The sequence below is a fragment of the Salvia hispanica genome, chromosome 4 (assembly GCF_023119035.1).
Source record: "Salvia hispanica cultivar TCC Black 2014 chromosome 4, UniMelb_Shisp_WGS_1.0, whole genome shotgun sequence".
NCBI lineage: Eukaryota > Viridiplantae > Streptophyta > Magnoliopsida > Lamiales > Lamiaceae > Salvia > Salvia hispanica.
In genome coordinates, this window is record NC_062968.1 from 49,134,759 (window position 1) to 49,161,524 (window position 26,766).

The 26,766-nt window shown below is 34.0% G+C and overlaps 4 protein-coding genes, 1 long non-coding RNA gene and 1 other non-coding gene across 19 annotated transcripts; 3 read left to right on the top strand and 3 right to left on the bottom strand.

Annotated features, from left to right (window-relative positions):
- Nucleotides 1-1,698: 1,698 nt before the first annotated feature.
- Nucleotides 1,699-5,055, top strand: LOC125219724 (splicing factor U2af small subunit B-like). 9 transcript variants are annotated; one of them, XR_007176194.1, is made up of 8 exons: nt 1,699-2,121; nt 2,715-2,801; nt 2,880-2,961; nt 3,104-3,230; nt 3,332-3,769; nt 3,885-3,895; nt 4,573-4,608; nt 4,686-5,055. XR_007176194.1 is itself a non-coding variant. In XM_048121769.1 (7 exons), the coding sequence occupies exons 1-5, from the start codon at nt 1,885-1,887 to the stop codon at nt 3,753-3,755; spliced, it is 957 nt and encodes a 318-aa protein (XP_047977726.1). In that variant the 5' UTR covers nt 1,699-1,884; the 3' UTR covers nt 3,756-3,769; nt 3,885-3,895; nt 4,573-5,055. The 9 variants fall into 9 exon arrangements, 5 of the variants coding, with proteins under 5 accessions (XP_047977726.1, XP_047977730.1, XP_047977729.1 ...); XR_007176196.1 differs by having other exon boundaries at nt 4,757-5,055; XR_007176195.1 differs by lacking the exon at nt 3,885-3,895.
- On the bottom strand, nt 2,370-6,744 carry LOC125219725. 2 transcript variants are annotated; one of them, XM_048121775.1, is made up of 3 exons: nt 6,277-6,744; nt 6,027-6,127; nt 2,370-2,444 (listed from the first exon to the last, which is right to left on the bottom strand). In XM_048121775.1, the coding sequence occupies exons 1-3, from the start codon at nt 6,647-6,649 to the stop codon at nt 2,385-2,387; spliced, it is 534 nt and encodes a 177-aa protein (XP_047977732.1). In that variant the 5' UTR covers nt 6,650-6,744; the 3' UTR covers nt 2,370-2,384. The 2 variants fall into 2 exon arrangements, with proteins under 2 accessions (XP_047977732.1, XP_047977731.1); XM_048121774.1 differs by lacking the exon at nt 2,370-2,444 and adding an exon at nt 5,647-5,765.
- A 4,884-nt stretch (nt 6,745-11,628) lies between these two features.
- LOC125219287 lies at nt 11,629-13,661 on the top strand. Of its 2 annotated transcripts, none has more exons than XR_007176103.1 (2): nt 11,629-11,953; nt 13,349-13,661. It is a non-coding gene; the product is annotated as an uncharacterized LOC125219287 (long non-coding RNA). The 2 variants fall into 2 exon arrangements; XR_007176104.1 differs by lacking the exon at nt 13,349-13,661 and adding an exon at nt 12,112-12,439.
- On the top strand, nt 12,169-12,241 carry TRNAR-CCG. The gene has a single exon. It is a non-coding gene; the product is annotated as a tRNA-Arg (tRNA).
- On the bottom strand, nt 12,578-13,286 carry LOC125219286 (putative phytosulfokines 6). 4 transcript variants are annotated; one of them, XM_048121227.1, is made up of 3 exons: nt 13,062-13,286; nt 12,922-12,992; nt 12,578-12,843 (listed from the first exon to the last, which is right to left on the bottom strand). In XM_048121227.1, the coding sequence occupies exons 1-3, from the start codon at nt 13,147-13,149 to the stop codon at nt 12,736-12,738; spliced, it is 267 nt and encodes an 88-aa protein (XP_047977184.1). In that variant the 5' UTR covers nt 13,150-13,286; the 3' UTR covers nt 12,578-12,735. The 4 variants fall into 4 exon arrangements, with proteins under 4 accessions (XP_047977184.1, XP_047977183.1, XP_047977182.1 ...); XM_048121226.1 differs by having other exon boundaries at nt 12,922-12,995; nt 13,062-13,279; XM_048121225.1 differs by having other exon boundaries at nt 12,578-12,846; nt 13,062-13,270.
- A 10,367-nt stretch (nt 13,662-24,028) lies between the features above and the next one.
- LOC125185525 (pentatricopeptide repeat-containing protein At5g13770, chloroplastic) lies at nt 24,029-26,043 on the bottom strand. Its single transcript, XM_048082074.1, has one exon. The coding sequence runs from the start codon at nt 25,967-25,969 to the stop codon at nt 24,110-24,112; it is 1,860 nt and encodes a 619-aa protein (XP_047938031.1). The 5' UTR covers nt 25,970-26,043; the 3' UTR covers nt 24,029-24,109.
- Nucleotides 26,044-26,766: the final 723 nt, after the last annotated feature.

Consider the following 26,766-nt stretch of genomic DNA (forward strand, 5'->3'; position numbering starts at 1 on the left):
CTCAACTGTGCGTCTGTGCTGTATGATTAGCATAACCAACATATCACTGGGTTTTATATGTCATTTTTATTCCACTATTGCAACAAGAGATAATTAAGTGACAACATGACAAAACGATAAAAGTAAACTTCCTTATGCATCAATCAAATATTAATGCCTTCATTGATTGTAAAACCCAGGGGATTTTTCAAGCTGGGGGTCCTCATTTATTGCATTAGCTGGAATTTGCTTCAAGAATTATACATCCTCCATAAATTATAATGTCCGCACGTGTTAATTATGAAGATACATGTAGGGCTTGTTTTTATTATACTACTCCCTCCGTTCCGGCACCGGAGACATTTCTTTTCGGCATGCAATTTAAGAAAAATTATTTTCAGTGAGTTAAGTAAATGAATAATAAAGCAGGAAATGAAAAATATAGAGAAGTTAAGAGAGAATAAAGTACGTAAAAGATAGTAAACTAAGTGAGAAAAAATGTTTTGACTTAAAAAAAAAAAGAAATGACTTTATTACCATGAAACGATCTAAAATGACAAAATAACTCCACTACTTTATAATGAATGGAGTATTTAATAATTTAATGGGGTCGGAGTAAGATTTCTTAAATACTGTAGTATTAGTCAGATATACTGCATATAAATAGTTTTTACAAAATAAATGACAAAATGCATTCATGATTTCAATGGATTATATTTTAACGGAGTTAGTGGAACCTATTAACTTTTTCGTGATCTAATTAACACAATACGATTTATTTATTTATTTTTAGTTGAGCGTGCTTGTTTGTTCATTTCAAGAATTATTAAATTAATTGATTGTAATTCTTGTGATTTAAAATAAATAGTCAATACCCTATTTATAAAGGTTAAAATATTAGAATAAAAAGAAAATAGAATACCTTAAATAGCCAGAAAGTAGACAAAAACATGTAAAACGAGGATGTAATTTACCTTTTGACAATACAGAGGGATTTTTATATTTTCATGTACTCTACCAAAATGTAAATCAGACAGAAAAAAATCACTGTAATTATATTTTTTGCCGCATCTAAATTAGATAAAAAATTAAATAAATAGATAATGTGAATTAGAAATAATCGTACATCATGAAACAATAGCCCGTAGCCGTACATCAGCACATGTAGCTGAGCTGTTCTTTAATAATGAGTTTACCTAATAGAGTGCCATTGGAATGTAGCGTAAGACAGTATGGGCCACTATACATGAAGCCCGTAGTAATGGGCTGTCCCTCTAAAGGCCCAATCTGCTTCTTTAATCGACTGACTTTTTTTTTTTTTTTTTTTTTTTTTTTTTTTTTTTTACTGTAATCTGCTTGATCAATTAATCTACCGTTACTTCTCTTCCGTCCGTAGTAAATGACATAGTTGAAAAATGACACGAAATTTTAGAAGATACTCCATATTATTTTATGTGTTAGGTGGAGAGAGAAATAATATATTTATATTAATATAAATTTTAAAAAGTAAATGTGACATATTTTATAGAAAAAAAATATGACCTCGGAGAATAAGAATAGTAAGCAAGGAGTAATAAAATATCACTAGTAAATTTGTCAAAAGATATCTGGAATGAATTTCTCAGAAAAATATCTCTATTAGACTATTAGTACTCAATTGCACAAATACTCGAATTGATTGATTAACTTATGACACATTATCACAAGACGGCACCAGTAGACTCATTTGCCATCAAACGAAAAGAAGTTAGAAAATCGTTAATCTGTATAGTTATCTAAATAAATCCTTTGTTCTGAATCCTGAGTAGAAGTCTCCAGATAATAGTAGCTCATTACAAATAGCTTCCTCATTGCTATTTGAAAACCCTAATCGCGAAATATCTCAATCCAATAAGCAAGCTTGAAATGGCGGAGCACTTGGCGTCAATTTTTGGTACAGAGAAGGACAGGGTTAACTGCCCCTTCTACTTCAAAATCGGCGCCTGCAGGCACGGCGACCGCTGTTCCCGCCTCCACACAAAGCCCAGCATCAGCCCAACGCTTCTGCTTTCCAATATGTACCAGCGCCCCGACATGATTACTCCCGGCGTCGACGCTCAGGGCCAGCCCATCGATCCCAAAAAGATGCAGGAACACTTCGAGGTTGCCTTCTCTCTCCCTTTTTCGCTGTTAGACAGATTACTTATTTCATTTCACTTGTTTTCTTTTCAAACTACTGGCATAAGCCTATGTCTATTGATTCAATTGTTAGTTGCCCTGTGGCTTATAATCCAATGTTGCCTATGATCAATAATTGGCTTGTATCGAGGATGGTTGAGCTGGTGGGTATATATTCTAACGAATAAAATGTTGATTTGATCAAATCAATGTTGTCCAAGCGCTACACCTCAATGTGACATGGCAGTTTACGCATCAATGTTGGCAAATATCTGCCATGGCAGATGGATAAATTTATATTCATTTTCCTGTAAAACAAAAGGAAATGAGGCCATACTGATATTGAATCATGTTTGTCATTGTCTTATATTATCAACAAACAGATGTATGCTCTATTGCTCTCTGAAATTGTTTCTTACTGTTGTAGTATTGTGTGGTTCAAGTGCAACTTTTTGATTTATTAAGCTCAATTATGCATGTCTTCGCTGTTATGCCGATAGTTCTTATGTGTAGCACTTTTTGTTGTGATACATGGACATGTAACTGTATTTACTATTCTTTATAATTTGGTGTTGTAGGACTTTTATGAAGATCTGTTTGAGGAGCTAAACAAATACGGGGAGATTGAAAGCTTAAATATTTGTGACAATCTAGCCGATCATATGGTAGATTTTCCCACACATATAATTTTATATCTTCAAATTGGTCTTTCAAATATAACTTAAGATGGTTTTTTCTGGCAGGTTGGCAATGTTTATGTCCAATTTAGGGAGGAAGATCATGCTGCTAATGCTCTTAACAACCTGACTGGACGGTTCTATGCAGGTAATAAATATTACCTTATTTTCGTACCCCAGTTCCTTTTGTGATAGCTTTCTCTTAATGTTTGCATCAAATTCTCTTTCAAGTGAAGGATTATAGTTCATTATAATATATGATTCCTCCGACTTATTGTGTGATTCTTCAGGACGCCCCATTATTGTTGATTTCTCTCCAGTGACTGATTTTCGGGAAGCTACCTGTAGGCAGTATGAGGAGGATGCATGCAACCGTGGTGGCTACTGTAACTTCATGCATCTGAAAAGGATTAGCAGGTGCTGATTTAATTGTTTTTACTAAAGCAAACTTATGTAGGTTTGAACATTTTTTTGCATGAAGGTTTGAGCATTATTATAATTAGTACATCTTGTTACAGGGAATTGAGGCACCAATTATTTCGGAAGCGTAGGAGTAGACGCAGCCGTAGCAGGAGCAGGAGTCCCTATCGGCACCGTAGTTATGATGACCGCTCACATGGGAGTCGGAGTCACAGCAGAACGCATGATGACCATGATCACCATGGAAGTCGAAGCAGGAGGCGCAATAGCACAAGTCCAAGAAGTAGGAGGGGTAGAAGCCGAAGTCCAGGTGGCAGGAGGAATCGTAGTCCTGCAAGGGAAGGAAGTGAAGAGAGGCGCGCTAAAATTGCACAGTGGAATAGGGAGAAGGAAGAAGCAGAACATGTTAACAGCAAGGCAAGTGCTGGCGGTGAGGATCAAAGATCTGAAAATGACGACTCCCACATTGTGGACAATGAAGGAAACGATGTGCGAAGGCAGCAGAATGCATATGGGTACTGACAATATTAGCGCTGGTATGTTCTTGCTCCCCTTCCACCTGTGTATTCTGTATTTGTTCACAGTGAAAAGCTTTCATTATGAATGATGTGTCTTATAATTATAGCTTACTGCGCATTTTCCAATGTGCAGGTGATGTGCAGGTTTTCAATTCTGTCATGGAACATTATACAAATTTTTGCTAACTTTACGTTTCTTAGTAACATTCCTTTGTTATGCTTTTCATTCTTTTCTTTTTTTGTTTTTTTGGGCTGAGAACCATTACATGAGTTCTGGGTGCCCATAAAATATCATTATCAGCCCTAAATCTTTTGAAGCCCAGAGTCGTTTTTTTTTTCCATTTTGACATTTATTTCCCATTTTCCAACTCGATGAAAGTTGAATTTACCTCCTGCACCCATCTCTATGTCTGCATGTCATACTATGTTCTAGGAAGCTGTTGTCTATGCTAACTCTGATAAATTTTTTTCTAAAATGGTCTTTTAGTCTTCTAGCACTGATCATAATACTGTGTGCATACAACATCAGTGTTGTATTTATCCATAAAGTCTTTCATAAGTTTCATTCCATTTGTTTTGTTGTGCAACATCCTACTAGGAATATCTATAATATAATAGCTTACTTCGATGACAGTGCTTAGCATTGAGACAGAGATGCACTTTAATAGTTTATGATATTTCATTTCTTGATTTTTGATATGGGTACTGGAAGGTTCTTGGTTATTACAGTTGCCTCTCATGATTTCCCATTAGCGAACTTCCTTATTTGGTCTGTGTCTGCCTTAGTTGTTCCATGAAAACTTGTATCTGTGTGTGTGCAGTCAGGTGTCCTGTAGCCGCAAAACAGCAAGGCTGAGGTTTTGCATATTGTTCCAATTTATTTTCAAGTATATTTATATAGTTGCAAATCTCACCTGGATGACTAGTTTTGCAGGTCCAGGTACCCTGCTTAGAAACATATTGAGCACAGATTTTTGATTATAGATTACCATGGATATTGTACAGGTATTTCGGTTGAAGTGGGCAGGTCGAGTTGTATTTGCAGGGTGAAGTCGGCTTGGAGCGCTCATGGATACCGAGTTGTATTTGCAGGGTGAAGTCGGCTTGCAGCGCTCATGGATAGTCCTCAATTATTAAGCATAGTCTGTTTTTTGGGGATGCTGCTGCGTGCTAGTTGGATTCACTGTCGCTGATTTTGATAGAGGACCCCAATATTGTTATTTTATAGCTTCACTTTACTCTTTTTTATTTTCACGTTCCTGTAGTGCTTCACAGACTTATTTTGATTTAACATTTCTAGGGCCTCTCTGTTGTGGTATTTTAATACGGGATCGGGCAATATATATAAGTAAACGATACTCTGTGACTGTTAAACTCTTGAGTATGGTTTGGAGCTATAGTAGATCTGGATTCATCTCGTCATTCATCTGCTTAGTTGATTAATGTCTGCATGTCATGCTCTTTCATATTTACCCAAGTTCATTTTCTATGCCTTTATTCTTCACACGCAAGGATATTTTTTGGGAAACTTAACGAATCTAATATTTTTCCGGAAAAAACTAATTAAATTGGTGTCAAGTGATGCCTGAACATGAAAAATTATTGACTGATTCTGGGGCATCTCCATGTGCCCCTTCGTGGATATGTAAAACCAATTTTCTCCAATTAAAGGTTGCAGGTAAGTCTCCATCATTATTAAAACTCAAATATGCATTTTTTATATGTATACAAGTATATAGATGCAAGAACTCTGATCGTGATTATAGTGCACTTTTTTATATGTACTCCATGATTAATTTGTTGTAGTATAAATTATCTTTGCTGATGATCATGGAATCAATGTAGAGACATACTCCTATATTATATATTATCAACACACGAGACGAGATGTTATAGAGTCGCTAAATTGATTCCATCAATACTTAGATAAATAAATAAACTATAACTAGTAGGAAAATCGAAAATGTGAATACCAAACTCCGAGAGCCCATAACATTCTGACATTTTCTGGATACTATAACCAATAAAATAGAAAAGGTCATCCATCCTCTGCCTATTGTATTCAGATTGCAGATTTGGAGCACACCAACACTGTGCTAAAACTAAACTCTATAGATGCCTAATTAAAACCGCATATTCGATGGTTTTAACTATATTTACACCTTCCTTTTGCAAAGCAGGGAGTAGTATATTTAAAAAGAATTAGTGAAACAAGCAAGTGTATTTAGAGTAAAAAATCCATGAATTTGAGGCAAGGCAAGGCTTTGTTGGTTACCTCCTCCTTTGATACGCATACGCTGCCGTTTTCCGTGTGTCTCGGACAGAGGAAGAAGTTTCTTGACCCCAACTCCACTATTTCCGCCTCCCTATCCAACCCTGTTTCTCATTTTCATTCATACTTAAGCTATTTTCATTAATCAAAATAATAATTAAAAAAAAAACTTGAAATCAAATTACTCTACTAATTAGAGTATAGAAAAGAAAATTGGATGAGAATCTTAAAATCCAAGAAAACGAGAGCTTACTTTCTAAGCTGAACTGAGAGTAATGAAGATCAAACGCGGAGGCGGCGGTGGACGGAAGAACCGGGCGCCGCGCCTCGTTGACATAGTGGCGGAGTGCGACCGTGATCAAGTCCTTCACGGTGGCCTCCGGCGGCATTAAAACGTGGATGGGGCCAGGGCTCCTCTGTATGGTCACGTTCACCAGCAACTTCGTTAGCTTCGGCGGAGGCGATGGAATCCCGCCGGCCAGCAAGTCCGGCACTGTCTTCGGCCGCGGAACCATGTCCGAGAAAGCTCCAGCGTCCCTCCCGTGAAACGACGACGCCTTCTCCGACAAACGCCCCTTCTTCTTCTTCTCCTCGCTTCCTTTCCGCTCACTCTTCGGCGACGCCATCACGGCGGAGTAGTAAAGGCTATAGAGAGATTGAAAATATTAGAGAAATATAATGGTGGTGATGAGTTTGACGAGGGATTTTATATAGGGGGATTTTGGTATTTCATTTTGGATAATAATGCAAAGGTCTTTGGATAATACTATTATCTCCATATTATTGGGCATCTCGTTTTCTAATCAATAATAAATACACTATCCTATGTCATGACTATTTCATTATTGAGATCCCACGTTTTAGTATATTCTTGTGTAATGGATATTGTTTAGTGAATTGATGATGGCCACTAATATAATCTTAGTGTATCTAAAATCTGCCATGATAAAAAAAAAGTTAGAACTCAAATTTAACCCCTTATTTCACAAGCCACTTGATATCAAATTGATAAGTAACATAAAAGTACATTATAAATACATACGTTTACACCGTTTATAAATTTATATGCTAAGAAAATATTGCGCTTTTACTTTGGGTTTAATTTTATCAATCATAATAAGACGGATTAAATTAATTTATTGTATATTACATGTCCATAGCTTGGTAATGATTGGATGCGAGAGAAATTTGTTATCTGCATCTTAGGAGAAAATAGATATATATCTGTAGCCGATCCATAATTTGTGCCACATGGGCAAAAGAAACAGATTTGGTTTTGCGGTGACGATGACAAGTATATATAGTAAGATTACTCTAAATATTCCTCAACCAATCATTTCCTAGTGTTGCCAGAAATCTCCATACATCTCATTTCACGCTATTATCAACTGAGAACATGATTGTTTTATATTGCAAACTAGATACATACTACTATCATCTTATTTATTTGTCTGATATATATGCACTTAGGCTACAAATTGATTATTGTTACCAAATTTTCATATATATCGTGCACTGAATATTATTGGCTTCAATAGTTGCTTTTCCCCTTAGGACCTAGACATAATATGTTGTTGGGCAAGTTTAGATTCCCACGTGGGACACGGTGCAATAGGAGTCTACTTTAATGTTCGAGACGACAACTACTAACCTTGTGTGAAAAACTTTTCAGCAAAACAATAAATTATAAACATCAAGTAGGAATTTGCCTAAATTCGCAAATTTTATTAATCAAACTAAACATAATGAGAATAGTGCTTGGTTTAGTATGACTTTATCTCTTTTTGCCGGTATATTTATCATATCGAAAGTTGACACAACCATGATAGGCAATGATCTCATGCTACTGCATCCAAGGAAATTAATAGAATTGGGCAGACAAATAATAAGGTCCTAAGGTCATTATTTCCTAGTTGGTGTCGGGACACAAGAAAGGACGCAAAATTTGTAATTAAAATTATATTGACTTATAGTAATAATTTGGAACATATCATATGCAATAATTAATAACTAATTATTATAAAGAAGATAATTGGGGTATTGGTGTGATTTTTATAGAGATGTGTTCAAAAGGTCGCTTTCCATTACATCCTAAATAAATTGCAAAAGAATATTTTTTTTTTATAAATTCTAATAGAGATTAACATAGTTTGATTTAGGATTGGTGATTCCTAATTGAGTAGATGCACCATGGATGTAAATCCACACCAGTGTTTATTTTTTTTATTTTTCTTCCAACTTATTTTTCACCATTGATCCACTATTTTATTATTAAGGCATATATCAATCATATATGCTTCTAGTTATACGTACCGCACCATCATATAGTAAGTATAACTAATTGTTTTGATTTCTTAAATGGCCAAACTCCGCCAACTGATGGTATTCACTATTTTGAAAATGAGAATATGCGCTTTAATTTCTTGTCGTAACATATACGGAGTATAATTTATTTTATAAATTTTAAACTTGTTGATGAATTGAGATCGTTTATCTTGGTGTTTGGTTTACTAGATAAAATATTAGCAGCAAGATACTATAATCTACTAGTATTAAGTTATGAAATTATTTAATTGGAGGAGATTGACTATATATGACTAATTATCACATGATTATCCATTTAAGATTAAATTATGAGATTCAATCTTATTAACCAAATATAATACAAATTTAATCATGTAATATAATCTTGCAAACCGAACATTTCTTTCAAATACAAAATTTGGACTTAACAAGTAGCAATATATTGGATTGGTATATGTACTAATGTCGAGTACCAATAATTGCTTAATTGTCTATACCAACATTTGTTTTTTTCAATAGTACGTTAGAACTCTCTTCTTAGTCTCTAATTTTTTTCCGCTTTATCATAAGAGACAGCTAAATGTCACTTCTTCAACGTATAAAATATCTTAATTATGGTTTGATGTCTATAGACTTTATGGTTAAGCATCCGTGAAAAACTAAAATTTGATGAAATTTGTAATTCCGTAGCCGTAATGTCTTGCTAGATTAATTATTTATAATAATTGAATACAAAATTGGCAAACACTAAATTAGTAAATTTTCATTTTAATCCATCGGCCGAACTTAATATTTTTAATTGTATTTTGCATATATAGAGCAATAGATCATGATGCGTGCACTCCACAATTCTGCAAATATTATTCTGCCTGATTGTAGCTACTCTATTTTCTTACCTTTTGCTTGTGAGCTAAAAGTGAAAGAAATTATTTGAGTATGATTAACCTACTTAGAAGAAGTTGGGCCCGTTTTGATTATTTTTTTAAGCGATCAACTAGGAACCAAACAGTGCTTAGTTACGGAGACGACGATAACAACAATAATACCAATATTAGTGGTTCATTACAAGGCAATTTAATCATTAAAGAACCTACTCAATAAATGTTATTCTGTGAAAATATAGCAAAGGGGTGATCAAGCATTGTATGGCCATTAACTTGTGAGATCATATCTGATCAATAGGAGATTAAATCATAACTGAATTAAACATATGAACTATGATGGCACAGAAAAATAAGATAAGAATTAAGCGCTTACGACCCATCCATTTAAAATTACCAATTATCACTAAAACCAGTAATTTAAGGCTAGTTTTCCCATACACTTTGAAACTTGTAGATATATTTAGGAACTATGATGGATTTTGCCAACTTCCCACGAAATTTAACCGATATGGTTCGCAGATATGTTTATGTGTACACGCGGCAGACTGTCATTGAATACTAATCAACAACAACAAAATACGTGAAGACCATATTTTAATACAATTAAGGACACTAATTTGTGCTTTTAAATATACCAACAACGCTTTAAATCGTCCTCATTGTTGGTATCCCAACCAAAATTTGTATTAATTTATCTTTAATTTAGGAACGCTTTTTTTTTCGTCCTAAATAGTAATTGTTATTATTTTTTACAATTTTCAAACACAAGTAATTAAGTCTCGATTTTTAAGTCCTGAAAAAATAAAGTTTTTATAGTAAAAAAATCCCGCAAAATATCGTTACTGTTTATCTTCCATAAATAACCTTCTTCCCCAAAGCCATTATCGGAAATTTGCTGTGGAAAATGGGCACAATGCATAAAAATGCATGAATCTATAGATCAATTTTAATATTTATAAGAAAATCAAATATAATCCAACTAGTGATTTTAGATACAAATTCCTTTTCTTATTTCTTAAAACCAGAACTGGATTGAATACTGAATAGTAAACTAAAAAAAATTAAATACATGGATCGAGACGAGAGCATGGATGTTTCCCTATCATCCAAATCAATGCAACTGTCAATTTGCATTGAGGAAGTTTCCAGGAAGATGCATTGAGCAAACACATGCAAAAACAGTCATTTTAATAAATGAAATATTAAATTCATGTAGAAGAAATAATTAAATGTCGACTGTAGTGTTGCTTCTGCATAAAATTGTGCCATCATGAGTACCAAATGAACGCACAGGTTTTTGGGCCACCGAAATCCTTCGATTTATTTCGAAGATCTCCAATGGAGATTCTCCACACTTCAATCTAAATGGTTTTGTAATATCGTCATGGAAATAATAAAATGCATCCTATAAAACCAATTATATGAGTGTGAAAAAAGAAAGAATAGGGATGTTAAATAATGTTTGTGGATTGGGTGGCACCAAAAATTGAAATTTGTAAATGAATTTAAGTAGTTACAAATTACCCACATCGTCTGAGATATTGTACGAGAGAGGATTGACGTTGATACTACTATCATGATATATACAATATACTCTACACAAGTAAAAGGCGAAATACATCTAGAGGTCTTTATACTAAAATCATTTTTTTATTTTATTAGGTTATTTTATAATTTTTTTTATTTCATTAATTCTGTATATTTATGCATTTTGATTCAATAGGTAACGGATTTCACAATTTAATTAATTTTTTTTATTAATTAAATTTATTTATTTTTCTTTTTTTTTTTTGCTTATTTAAAATTAATTCAATCGCAAATCGACTCATGAATCATTAAAAAAATAAAAAAATTATTGATATTGTTCGCTATCAACTTAAACCTTTTCATTTTTCCTATGATTCTAAAGTCGACGGTACAACTGAATTATTTTCTAAATAACTCAGAGGAGAAAAAGAAAAATAAATAAATTAAAATACCAAAAAATATAATTAAATTCTTAAGTCAATTAATTAAAAATCTAATCTAAAAACTTTTTAAATCAAAATACATGAGTATAAGAACTTAAATAAACAAAATGCATTAGTAAGCTACTAATAAAACAAAAAAATTATAGAAGGACCAATATATAAGATGTACTATAAGAACCTTTAATATATTTTATCTAAGAAATAGAACTCCGTACTTTATAATTATTAAGTTAGTGGAGTAATATTTAAATTTATATTCTAATGTATAAGACTCTAAACTAAATATACGTATGTTATTTTCTGAAAATTTTGTTGAAAAATGTATGTACTCGGTACTCCTACTGCATATGATTGATAAAAAAATGTCAACTTGCCTAGGTGAGTCGTACCCTAGAAATCTAGTTAAAATAAAGTTGTGATTATCTGAAATAACTGAGCTAGCCGGCCCAACCACAGAAGGCCCAAACCAAAGGTAGTGAACGTGGGCTTTCTCGTCGATACATAAAATTAAAAAATGGCCAAGGGTTAAATTGGAATAAAATGATTAGTGTGTCGTAATGAATTGAACGCTACTATTAAATCGTCCCACTCTTGTAGTGGAAGCCCTTCTGACTTTTAAATTGGGGATACACGAAACCCTAATTCTGTATCGATGGCGATCCACTTCTATTCTTTTTCCCTTTGCAACCAACATAACTTCGTCGATATCGAAGCTCTTACAATTTTCTTTTATTGCACATTTCCCGTCTGATCGCACCTCACCGAGAAGAAGGTATTTTTTGTTTCAATTTTTTCTATCGGACCTACATTTTTGCTTTAATTTTGGTGGAAAACTATTTCTCTTGTTTTTATTCTTCGTGCGTGTTTTTCACCTTGTTTGTTTTGTCTTCTTTTTGGGATATTTGTTGATTGTCCATTTCATCTGGAAAGTGCCAGAAGTCGCCGTTCTTGTTTTTGTTTATTTTGACCCTATATTTCTGGCAAGACGATCACATAGCGGAGTGGATATCGCGTTAGACTCCGAATCTAAAGGTCGTGGGTTCGAATCCCACTGTGATCGTAATTTTTTGTGATTTCTCTTCATTTCTTTTTTAACTTCATCTTACGATTTCCATCGCGAGATTGATTAAATGTCTCCCTAATTTCTTTATTTTATTTTTTTATTTTTCTAGTAAAATCTTGAACTGTGTGCCAACTTTGTTGGTGCGAAATTGTAAAAAAAGATGTAAATGAAAGAAGAGAAGAGAGTTATAAATTACTCCTACTACAAAAGTTCCATTTTTGGTAAATCAATCAAATACTATTTGAGTATTTTAATGTGATGAAAGAACCGGCAAACTATATAATCAATTCAAAGTTTCAATCAAAGAAAGAGGAAAGATGAGGACAGCAAGGCTATGTAAACACATAGTACTACTAAGTACTAAATTTATTTATGATTGAATAATTTGATGATACATATTCCATAACATGGCACTAGAAAATGAAACTAAATACTAGATGTAGCACCACTTCCAATAACACAATTACACACATTTTTGAAATTGAAACGCACTAGTTGCCCTTCTTCTCAGTGTAGATATAATCCAAACGGGCCTCCGATACAGCCCTTCTCATCAAACACTCTGTCTCTCCATTTCCACATTCCTCCATCCCCATCAACTTCTGTCATCCAAAACTTATTCAATTAATTCATAATCTAATCAACAATATTAAACATACCTTATCAAAACCACTTACATCAAAAGAATCAACACTTGCAACATTTGAATTCGATTCTTCGCCCTTGATTTGTTGATCCACTTCTTCTGCTGCTGCACAAAGATTCGAATGGTATAGTTAAAAAATAGTCTGAAAAACCAAGCAAATGAGGCAAGTACCTTTCGTTGAAGCCATTTTTCTTGCAGACGCGGTGGCAGTGGAGAAAACAAGGAGAATGAGGAGGAGTTTATGAAAATTAGAGTTCATGGTTGAATTGAAGAGAAGGTGAGGTTGAAGAGATGTGTAGATTTAAGTTTTAAGGGGGTAGTGAGAGAGGAGAGGAGAGGATGATATTGTTGGGAGTTGGAAGGTGGAAGAGAGCATATATGCCTAATAATATAAATAGTTAAATACATGCATACCGCACTCAACTATCCTTATCTCATCACTCTTCTTTTTTCTACAGTTTATACTTTATAATGACTGTCAAAGTTTGGGCATATTATGACAGACGAAATATGATGTCAATGTACAAGAAAGGTGCAGTGTATATATGTGTTGAATTTTGGTCATAGCAGAGTTTGCCAGAAAAAAGTTAGGTATGATTGTAAAATTATTAAGAGTGCTGATGTATTTGAAATGATTACATAGTAGTATATTTGAGTTCTAAGATGAGTTGAATATATTTTTAAGGTAGTTGACTTTTCAATTTGCATCATTGTTGTATCAAGTTCAAGTTGTTGGACTATTATGAGAGTCATGGTTGAATTATTGATGTATATATATTGCATTAATTGAGAGTGAGGTTAATGAATTGCAACATACAAAAGCAAATGGAGAAGTCAATAGAACATATTCACGTGATATTACGGATCCTATCCTGAAGAAAGCAGAAGACACAGGATTTACCGATTTGGTTTGGTCGTTGTCGAGCATGCTTCTACTGCTCCATATATATATATGTCCAAAATTAAATGTGCAATTAATATCACTTCAACTATGCCAAAGTCAACCATCTTGGAATTAGCTGACATCCTCCACATATGATATATCACCGGTAGTACTATAGTATTTTTAACCCCTGATAAAACTCAGAACATTTTAACATTGTTTTAGTGTTGTATGATAGTACTTGTATTTTAGAAAATATATTCTGTTAATGAGATTTAGCCAATTTCGAAATTTATATATATAGATTTTTATAGTGTATTCATGATTGATAAAATCGATGGTTAATTAATATTATCCTTAATACTAAATTCTCTCAAATTGACATTTTTAATGCAAAGGAATTCCGTAAAATTAGCTTAAGTATATTATTGGTCTAATCTTCAAAATAATACTCCCTCCGTCCCACAAAGATTGTCCCATTTTCCACTTTCGTCCGTCCCACAAAGTTTGTCCCATTTCACTTTTATCATTTTTTGTAGTGGACCCCATATTCCACTAACTCATTCCTACTCACATTTTATTATAAAACTAATACTTTAAAAGTATGACCCACATCCCACCAACTTTTTCAACTCACTTTTCATTACATTTCTTAAAACTCGTGCCGGGTCAAAATGGGACTATCTTTGTGCGACGGAGGGAGTGAGAGATTATACATACAACTTTTTATCTACTACAATGGAGTACAATATAATACTGGTGGCGTGTAATCATTTAGTACTATACAATTGATAAACTTTTGAAGCATTTCAGGGTTAAACTTAAAATTTTTAGTTAGTTTGACGCTAATAAACGTGGTTTAGCTTAGCGTGCAATTGATTGTTTAATGAGTTTTGATTTATTTTGAAAGAAATAAAGGGATACAAATGAGAACTCCATTCACTATTTCATGGTCACCAATCTCTTCAAAAGAATTTCATACATATATCTCGTCCGTCTCAATTAGATGACTCATGTAAAAAAAGTTATGATTATTTTGCGCAAAATTGTCAGATGCTACAAGAGGTGTGCACATACACCCTCCAAGCGCACAACCCATATGCCTAGTGCAGTAAAAGATGATATTATTCCCAAGAGATGTTCAGAACAATGTTTTATTTTACGAAACCTAAGAAATTGAATTTTATTCAAAATATAGTAAATAAAAACTTCAGAACTTTGGCATCTTTTGGAAAAAGAATTTACATGTGTCAGAGTTAGTAGGAAAATTGATTAGTTAAAGATATAAAATATTTTAAATACCAAATAAATAAATTTAATTAAAAAAGATCCCAAGTTTTGGTAATCTGGATTTGAATGGTAAGTTTTGTTATGAATAGCATGGGCGTGGCCAGGGGCAGATGGCGAAATAAACAACAGGGACTGTAATTTTTAAATTTTATTTTCAAAAAGTATATTTTCGATTGTTTTAGATTATTTGCAAGTGTTTTTGAACAATAATTTACATTAAACTTGGATAAATTTTTAAAAAAATATAAAATAGTTTTAAAAATAATTTTATTAAGGGCTTTGGTCCCTCACCACTTACACATGGGTAGGCCCTGGGCTATCCACGTGGAGCCTTGGTGGGCAAATGCACTCCTCAAAAATTTAAATTCATCCTATTTTTCTTTAAATTTATAAATTTATTTTATATTCTCCTTCAAATGTCCATTCTCAATACCTAAAAAATTGTTTATAATATTCCATTCGTTCTATTCAAATTGTCCACAATCTTGAATGACATGAGATTCTAGGAGAATTTGTTAGGTGAAGTAAACAGGAAGGAAAAAAGTAGTTGAATATTTTAATGAGGAAAGATGAAAGAGGAATTTATTTCCAAATATAGAAAATGGACATCTTATAAAGTGGGATAAACTAAAAAGAAAAAAGATGGACATCTTGAGTGGGACAGATGAAATATATTTTTGTCTCTCTTCACCTTAATTCTTGGCTTCACCCCTGACGAATGCAGTTGGTTTAGTAAGTTGATTGGTTTAGTAAGTTGATCATGCAAGCTGGCAAATACCAAGGGGTGTAAATACATGTTCCGATCAAGGGGTATCATATAAAAAGGCGAGAGATTATAGGAGTATTAACTAAAAGCCAAAACCCTTAGTGTGTAGAAAATACCAAAGCAGTTCAAGTAAGTTTCCAATTAACGGCCTTCTCAAATTCATACTCCATCTGCTAAGTGCTAAGCATGATCGAGTTTGTACTCGCTTGGTTATTGAGCTAATTATTTTTGAATTTCTTGTAATATTAATATATATACCTTATATCTAATTTTTATTCTTCAAGAGTCTTTTTTGCATGGGACTGGTTGCCACTAGTATGCGTCATTTCCATAAGTGGCATCTCCACCAATCCTAAGTGGAATCAGGTAATCATTCTTGATAATAATATTTAAGGTTTATACATTCATATCTAACTTTCCCCTCTATTTAATAATGTTATTGCAACTTGTATTTGGTCTTTCAGTCTTCAAAGGTATACCAGTCTTTTGTGGTAGTTAGCTATGCTCTTTGGCATGCAAAGATGATTATCGTCAATTTTTCTATAATTATTGCAAGCCATGCTCTGATTGTACAGATAATCAAGCAACATTAAAAATTTATTTCACTTTACAATGAGTCTCAATATTAATTTTCAATTTGACGATCCTTGAATTAAAAATATTTTCCTTCTATATGTACTGTATTCTAGAATCAAGATAGATACCGCCACATCAATTTAAAGGAGATTTACAGTTCTCTTTTTAAGATTTGGTTCCAAAAGTGGCTCGTTCTAGATGAAAAAAAGTAAGCATCTATTACAGTGATGGATTTGGAGTATCTCCTGCTTTAGTATATTTAATTTGTTTGACTATTTAATTCTTCAAATACTTAATTATGTAGCATGTTTCCGTTCTATGATCATTTGTTAGATGATATAGTATATGGTGTCACTAACATCTTTAGTCGAGCTACTCGGATTTCAGAAATACAGGAATTATAAATAGAAAGAAAAACAAAAAGTAGTTTTGTTAACTCAATTGGCTAAGTTGAGACACTGTAATAATCCTTAGCAAAAGGTCTCACGTCCGTGTGCGAGTATTTTTCCACACTACAAGTAGATATAAAAACGAAATTGGTTACACACACTCCACAAAATCAACCTAGTGCACAGGTTTAGTTCCAAGCTAAGTAAGCAGCCCTTGGAGTTTATATGACAAAGTCCTGATTATTTAATATAAATTGGGTTATTTTTCATGCTTTGTGGAGAAGTTCATAAAATAAATTGTGGTGTATCTTTTATGATTAGAATTTAAGTATATAGCTCTGCTTTTCAATGTCATGATACCACCATATTGGAACTTGAGTTCCACACCAATTGGCACTATGACAATCACTTTCTAGAGTTAGGTTGGTAAAGTAAACAACTAGTTAATCTTTGGTTATTAAATTGACCAATTCATGGTATATTTCCCGAATCTTTTTGTGACATCGATCGGATATTTCTACTCTACATATAGATGTTATGTATGTTTTCATATAACGTTTAATTACTGAATTTTGTTGGAAATACGAGTTTCCACATAATTAATTTAATATAGTATATGACAGGGTGTGAGCAATTGCTAACTTTCTTAAGTTGCTAACTTGCTAACTCATCAACGCAATGTATTAAAAATGTCAACACGATGACATCAAAATGTAACACATAAGTTTGTTGAACTTCAATATAATGTTTTCATATTTTGTGTTGATATTTTAATGTCACCGTGTTGACAATTTTAATACACTACATTGATGAGTTGACAGAGTTAACAACTTAAATAATTAGCAATATAATGCACCCCTATATATGACTATATATTTTTCAGTTTTCTAACTAAAGAGATTCATTAATGATTAAAGTTTTAGGTAAAATTAATGTTCTTAATTTATAACGAAAATAAGTATAATTACCATATTTGATTTTCTATTTATTGAAGGACTAAAAAATTAAAATTTATACTGCATTTTATACAAATATAAGCTAGGGTTATGGTAGTAGCTTTCAAAAGAATGTATCCATATTTCTCTCTCTATATATATTCCACCATTCAAATCCATAGGCATCAAGGTATGCCTTTCCTTTATAATTTATGCTCTTGTTCTATATTAATCATCATAGGAAGTTTTATGTGCATTCAAATATCACAACAAGTGGTATCCGAGCCATTCTATTTATATTTTTTTGAGAATAGAAATAAAAGAGAATTAAGATTTTTCTTGTTTATTTTATGATTCCACAAATCTAGGGTTTGTATTTTGTGAATTTGTTTAATTGTTTGGATGACGAATTGGTAATTCAATTCAAAGTCTATAATACACTGATTATCGCATGCCGAGAATTTCTTATGTTTTGATGAATTGAATGGAGTTGTGGATATTTAATCACGCAAACTTACCGCGAATTGAATAGAATAGAATTGGTTGTATATATACATACGAGACTTGTTTGGTGAACGAATTGAGAGCTCATCCATGTTTGTTTCAGTTGTCTTACTTTAGTTTTGGTGAATCATAATTGTGAATGGAGAATTCTGCTTAGAGTTCAATTTATGTTTTAAATTCAAATTATTTTGCATCTCATGATTTTTTTTATTTATATTTTCTATTTATGGTTGCGAAGCAAGATGTTGCAAAAATAACATTTCTGGTTTAAATTTTTTTATTGTGTCAATTTCAATAAAAATATTAGTTCGTCCTAAAAGAAGATTAATATTTAGTATGAATTACACACCTACCAGTAATGAAAAAAACGTGAAAATTATTTAGTTTTTGTGTAAATAGTGTGATGTCAAAAGTTAGACATTTACTTGATACTCCCTCCGTCCGCGAATAGGAGTCCCGTTTTTACATTTTGGTCCGTCCGCGAATAAGAGTCCGGGTTCATAATTACCATAAATGGTAAAGAGACCCCACATTCCACCAAATCATTCTACTCACATATCATTTAAAACCAATATAAATAAGTGGGGACTCATATTCTACTAACAACATGACATAAGTCTAACCATTTCCCTTAAGGTACAATTCCACCTTTCCGTTTTGGAGTATCGGGCAATGTACATCGTGCACAAACGCCTCTACTTTGAGTAACTTTACAAATGGACATGGATAATATATATTATAAAAAAAAAAACTCAACAACTATATCCGATCTCACAACTTTAACTTTTCTATCTAACTGCCATACACCTTGTCGATGAATATCTTTAGGACATTCACTGGCTTGGATCTTTTTTGCAATAAATATTTATTTCATATTGTGAGTAATCGTCAATAAAGATGATTAAGTAATTTTTATCAACCCAAAGAGTATCAAAATGACCACATATATCAGTATGTATTACTTTAATAAGCTGAGTGCTTCTCGTGGCTGATTTCTATATAATGTGTGTAGTATGCTTCCCCATAACGCAATCAACACACGTATTTAGGATACTAAATTCCGACTTTGAGGAAGACTTTCGTACTTTACCAACCTCATAATCCTTTCTTTGGAAATATGACCTAATCTTTAATGCCACAAGAACGCCAAACTTTTACTTGACCAACAACGCTTAACGCCTCGACTTTCAATATTAAATAAGGATTCAGAAAACTTTGCATCAAGATTTATCAATTATGTGAATCAAATAATGTACCAATACCATAATAGTAATCATTTCAGTACGATGTAGATTCACCATGTTCAATCTCGATATTAAAACTTAAGTTATCAAATCCATTTACAGAAACAATATTTATAGCACACTTAGGCACACAGAGATAACCGTTAAGATCTACATGACATCCGATGTCTAAGATCAATCTGTAAGTCTCAATGCCTTCGTTCCATGCCCTTATCATGTTTCTATATGAAAAATTATTTTCAAATCCTTTTATAGATTGGATCGAACTGAATCCATGTTTAATCATGAGAAATATGGATTGTAGCACCAAAAACTGACCACTAAGTATTATTAGGCTCTTCGATAAGATTTAATTTAAAGTAAACAAAAATAGTTATGTTCAACTTTCTTATCGAACCAAGCCTTCCTTTTTAGGACAATCTTTCCTGAAGTGTTCTATTTTCGTACAAATGAAACACTTCTTTTCCTTATGGATATGCTTTTCCGGACCTTTTAGAAAAGATTTATCCTTCTTTTGTCCTATTTACTTAGATTTCCTTTACTGGTGCTTACACCTCCAAGACCTATGATATTCGCAACTTGAAATTTTATCTTCTTTAATCTCCCTTCCTTTTAAACCAACACGGCCTTAATTCTTTAAATGTTCCATGTATCTTTAATGGTGTTATAATTTACCTGGAACTGGCTAAATTCAACATGTGAGTTTATGATAAATTTTGGCCAACATTTGCTCATGAACCTCCACTCTCAAGGTCGTTAACTTTACTGTCTGTCAAGTTGGACATGTTTGTCACATGATCGTGAATCGGCTGAGACCAGTCAAACTATTTTGTAGTAAGCCCATTCATTATGCTTCTACATTTGAATTATCAGTCAACTCCGATCGTGAACACTCTTTAATTTTCTTAATAAATTCCCTAGCTTTTTCTGTCATGGACAAAGATGACCTCAAATTTTTTGTCATTGTCATTCTCATGAGGCTCAACCTACTTGATCACTCCCAAGTCTCACATTGAGATTTTTAGTTACAGATTATACATGCTTATCTATACGTGCCTGAGTTCTTTAACACAGATTCATAAACAGTAATAAAAACTTTAAATAACATGCATTCAAGTAACCTTTGGGCAATACTTAAGCACATGTACTTTCAGCGATGCTAAATATATACTTAAACAATTAATCAAACTAAACATATATCAAATAAGCATGTTGCCTTTGGGTGTACATACTAAATGATACATGAATAAATGATTAATCCTTTTCGTATTTATTAACTATATACAATGATCCACCTTTGGGTGATCTCCCAGTATATAGATAATAAAAAATAATTGATCAATCAAACTCTTATGTCATTTATAGCATCTCTATAATCATGATCAATTAATTAACATTTATCATTTTCAATAAATAAATACAATATAACAAGACCACTTTGGTGATAAACAAGTTATATATTATTTAAATATTGAATTCTTTAATGATGGGTAGAATATCCTAATATTGTTTTAACATTTCATAAAACAATTACCCAACACAAAAGCGGAAGCATATTAACCAAAATCGAAAAATCCAAGACCATTCAAATTATGATTTTGAAATCACATAAATGGTGAATTAACCAAATCTAGATTGGCTCTGATACCAACTGTAAGCCATATCTCATCTTTAATGATTTCGATAATGAAATCTATGTCTAGATTTGAATTAATTCAACCATGATATTTATACTATAAAGTGGAGATAATACCACCAACCTCCATCCAAGCTTTTTTCATTTGATGTAGAGGTTGAAATCCACCAATTGATGTTGGTCCTTTCGTTGAATGCACTCTCTAATTGATGTTATCCCCTCTCTGACCTCAAGTCTTTAATGATTCTTTTAATAGATAAAGAATCTAAATCTTTTAATATAAGTGTATACAAATACCGTGAGGATATATGTATAAATATTACCGAGAACATGCAAACTGTTCTGTTTGATTATCTTTTATATTAGCATGTTTGTGGTATTTATAGATTAAGGAATCTGTTCACGAAGGAAGGTGACTATTCACTTTTAACTCCAAAATGAATCAACCAATTCCTTAATCAAGAGTTGCGTCGATTGGATAAATAAATAGACGTCTTGTTGCTATTTAATTTCCAAATGCAACTTCCGCCAATTACTTTAATTCTCGGTACGTATATATACAATAATATGCTCACATCATATTAACATGTACACATGTTATATGTATATGCATTACTTTAATATATATACATACCAATATATTATGAATCCCTTTCATAAATATATCTATATATAATCACAATTAGAGGTAAGAGAGGAGGGTTATCAATACACCCGATTCTAATTCTTTAATCGAAACCGGTCCATCACGGTATCGTCTTTAATATTAGAACCCTGATTAATATGAACTTAATCTTTAATATTAAACCAATAGATACATAGGTCACATAAGAATATAAATATTCTTACATTTCATAGATCTAACTTTATAGATTGGTACTTATATGTGTAAGAAGGACGAGTTTTTCAGTTCTTAATGCAAGATAAAGATCCATGGAGCCTAAGTTTCAGAATTGTTTCTTAGCAATCTCTAAAGTTAGACTCATTCAACATTGGAATATTTTGTTGGTAGATACAATAGAAGAAGACAGTCGTAACCACCGGCGGACACACGTATAGATGGGGGAGGGCTTAAGCCCCTACCCAAAATTTTTTTTGAACTTTTTCTATTTGAAAAATGATTAAAAATTCTAAAATTTACCTCCAGGCCTCACTAAATTATTGTTATTGAAGACTAAATCATCAAAAGTTGAGTAGTAATGGGGGCTGAAATAAATAAGAAATAAAAAATTACAGAGGATAAAATGAAGAGTAATTGCTGACGAGATGAGTTTGAGGAAGAAGATGACTTTATTACAATTAATATTATAAACTTCATAGTAAAATGTGTCAAGTTGTTGTGCTTTTTAAAAATGTCTGTTCATTTATTGGCTACTAAATTAAATTAAAGGATAACTACTCTTAAAAAACTATTCGTTTTGATAGAAATATATGGATTTCTATAAAAATGTGTTTCGTTAAATTTTCTTTCGACTCTGTAATTGTTAAATTTTCTTTCGACTTTTGCCAACAAATATTCGCATTAAACATGTAGCCCAATTACTTTCATCAAACAAATAAGGTAGCAAGGTATTACAAGCCCAAATGCTAAAACTGGAATCGATGGGACATGGGAGTGCACCAGACCCTTTCACCCCAGAGCCGACAAGCGATGGCCCAAGCCCAGGCCACATGCTATAATTTAATGGCAATTTTATTAAAAAATAATTTATTGTTGTATTTCTTAGCTTAATAATATGTCAAGGATAAATAGTACCCTCAGATCTCGTAAAATACACTAATTTTAAAATACACACATTTTAATGGAGAATTAGTAAAATAAGACAGATAAAAAGAAAAATTAACTGAGTATTGTTTTTTTAATTGTTAGTGGAGAATAGAGTCTATCTTATTATAGAGAAAAAAATGTTTTTCAAAGTAAAAGTATTATATTTTTATTGGAAGAACTAAAATGACAAAATTGGTTTATATGTTATTTTATGTGAATCGTGCGTGGAGTAGAATTGATCTTAACCAAAAGTTTAGAGAGGCATATTGAGCCTTTTACATACACTGACTGGCCCATGCTTTTCTACTACTCCATGTCTTATCCTCCTTGCATTCATTCCATGTGCGTAAAATTCGTTTTAATAAAGCTTCTTTACCTGTGGTATAACGATTCTAACATGCTTGTAACTAGGGGTGGTTCGGTACGGTATACCTTACCGGGAGTGTCATACCGTATACCGTACCGAAAGTTACCGTATGACAAAAACCTTACCGATATCGTACCGTAAGTTTCGGTATACCGGAGTTCGGTATACCGGAAATTCGGTATGGCAGTTTTTCATACCGTTACCATACCGAGTTATCGGTATACATGTACCGCATTTCGGTATACCTTACTTTTGCGGTATACCGAACTGCGATATGGCATTCCGATATACCGTTATACCGTGTTTTGTGGTACGGCATACCGTTAAACCATTATACCGTGAAAAAATCTATTATATCCAAAATATTAAAAAAAAATCTAGTTTTCAACTACTTCAAAAAATAGGGTTCCCAATTTTGATTCTTTTATTTTTTTCTATAATAAAAATTCTTATTTTTTAAAATTTAGTTTAAATATAACATATATAAATATATATTTATATTATATATATATATCAATTGGTATACCGGTATACCGCGGTATATCGAAGATTCGGTATATACCGATGCTTCGGTATACCGTGGTATGGGAAATCTTATACCGTTACCGTACCGATCTCTATCGGTAAGGTATCATACCGTACCGAAAACTACGGTATACCGAAAAAACGGTATTTTCGGTATTTTTTCAGTACGGTAAGTCCGATATTCCGGTATTTCGGTATAATTCCCCAGCCTTACTTGTAACATGTTAAAATTCACACTATACAGATGGATCAAACTGAAAGCATGAAATCTCCAAAGCCAATTATTTGAATCCAACCATGTTATATTATCTGTGCAAAGGACTAACACACAACAAATCAAGAATAATCAAAGTTTTGTTGGAGCCATCTTGCTTGAACTTGAAGCCCTGCCTCTGTGAGCGCGTTCATAGCCGATTTTAAAAATCTAGCATCCAATTTAGTCTTCTGAGCCTTGATCAATTGCAGCAGCTCAACCAGCTGGTCGACGCGGTTGGTCTTGGACAGCACCGAGACCATGATTCCGGCCATGGCCCGGTCAATCTCCCCCCCACTCACCTTGAACTCCTCATAATACTTGATGCACATCTCCAGCTCCCTAGCCTTGTGGTACGCGCTGATCACCGTCGTGTAGCTAACGCGATCAGGCTCAATCTTCCTCCTCTTCATCTCCTTCCATATCTTGTCCACCATCTTCAACTCCAAGTTCTTCCCATGCATGTCCAGGAGAGAGTTGTAAGTCCACACATTGGGCTCACACCCCCTCTCCTTCATCTTCGCCACCAGCCTCGTGGCATCACGCGTTCGCCCCATCTTGGCGTAGGCCGCCACCATGCTGGAGTAGGCCACCACGCATTTGTCGAACCCTTTCTTCTCCATCTCTGCAAACACCATCTCAGCCTTGGGATACAGCCCGAGACGAACGTAGGATGATAGGGCAGAGGCGTAGGTCACTTGCCCTGGCTCTAGCCCTTGCTCGACGAGATCCTCGTACACTTGGACTGCAGCTCGGCCTCCTCTGTTCTTAACGTATCCGTTCACAATCGCGCAGAAGATGCAGTCCGAGACTCTTACGTTTACACGTTTCATGATTGCAACGACGTCTAGTGTCTTCTCCACCATCCCTTCTTGGACATACCTCAAAACTAGCTTCAAGAAGAGAGCTGGATCTCTCAGCATATTCTTACTCTCCGCCTCCTGAATCAGCTCCTCCACCATTTCTACTTCACCAGCATTAGCAAAGGAGCTGATCAATGTGGAGTAATGAGAGTGATCTTCTTGGATTCCCTTCATCCCCATCTCTCTGAAAAACTCCAGTGCTTCAAATGGCTTCCCCAATTTCCCTAACGACTCGCAGAGAATGCAATAAATTCGAGAGTAATTTAACAAAGACGACTCGGTCACGTTCAATTTCATCTCCTCCAACTCCTGGAAGATCGCTACTGATTTCTCGTAATTCCCCAATTTCAAGTAGGCCTCCATCAATCGACAGTAACACGCGGCATCGAGATTGAGAGCGGCGGATTTCATGGTCTGATACAGAGCAACGGTGCTGCTGTACATATGCAGCTGATTGTAGCCTTTCATGGCGGAATCGAAGGCTAACACGGCCGTCTCTGCATTACTATCCACGAAGAGCTGGAGGAGATGATTAAGAATTTTAAATTTCCTAGCTTTGACGCAAGCCGTAATCAATCTAGAGGTGGAGGATTTATCAGGCAAAACTTTGAATTCTCTGAGATCTTGACAGAAGGAGAGCAACAGAGTCCAATTTTTGGTACGAATCAAGTACCTGACGGCGAGCTTCATCGTGTATTTCAACGGTTTGAAGCCCGGCTTCGTCTTCGCCTTGCGGTAGTAGTCGTAGGCGAGATGCTCGGTTTGGGGATCCTTGAACAAGCTGCAGATTATGGAATTGAGTTCCTTGCAGTCGGCGTCGTTTTCGGGGAGATGCTGGAACTCTTCGAGCTTCAGCGCGAGCTCGATCACCGGAGCGTCGCCGACCACCGCGTCATCTTCCAGAACCGCCGATGAATCTGTTTTTGCTGGTCTTGAAGATTTTGAATTCGGATTCAGGAAGAGGATGGAGATGAAACGGAAGCCGATTTTGGTTTTGGTGGTGGAGTGGGGTGAAAATTGGATGGATTTTCTGGTGATGGTGGCGCCGAGTGACCAGTCAATGGAATTGGCCACGGCCATCGGAGCAGCGGCCTACAGCTTCTCCGGCGCCAATTTGCTTTTCTTTTTAAAATTAATACTGTAAATTGCTTTTTTTTCGCCATACCTTATCGACATGGATATATGGCATGCAACTTCTGGTTTATGTAGCCAATTGTTGACCGACACGTGGGTACTAGAGAGCCTGTGGATTTCATTTTTTTCTTTTTCTTTTTTAATTTATTGGAATTTAGATGGAGGTCAACACATTACATATGTGGCGGTGAGTGTAAATATGCAACAATAATTTTCACACAAATTTCTCTATTTTTCGTTTTATAACATAAGGCCATTCACAATAAGACCGCAGATCGGACCGCCGACATCACACATATTTCTCCAATTTTCATTTTATAACATAAGAGCAGTAGCAATAAGGGTGCTGGCCGCCCTTGATCGGTGGTCTGATCGGCGCCTATTGTAGATGGACTGTCGAAGGGCGGCGAACGGTGGTAGCCAGGAGGAGCGGGTGCGGCCTAGCGAGATTTGCCTATTGCACGCGCCGATCTCCTTTTTTTTAATGTTTTTTGTTATTTTATTTAACATTTAAAATGAGTTATAGAGAATTAGAGATAGGATAGACTGAGGATAGGCTAAGAATGGCTTGAGATGAATTGATTGATAAATAGGGTGGTGCTAACGTAGTAGTAGGAGAAAATTAGAAATAGGCGTGAGATGGGCTCTGCCTATTATGAATGATCTAATGTAATTTATGTAAGTGCATTAGTACACAAACCTCTCTACTTCTAAATTATTTATATTGTTGATAGGCTTGTTGA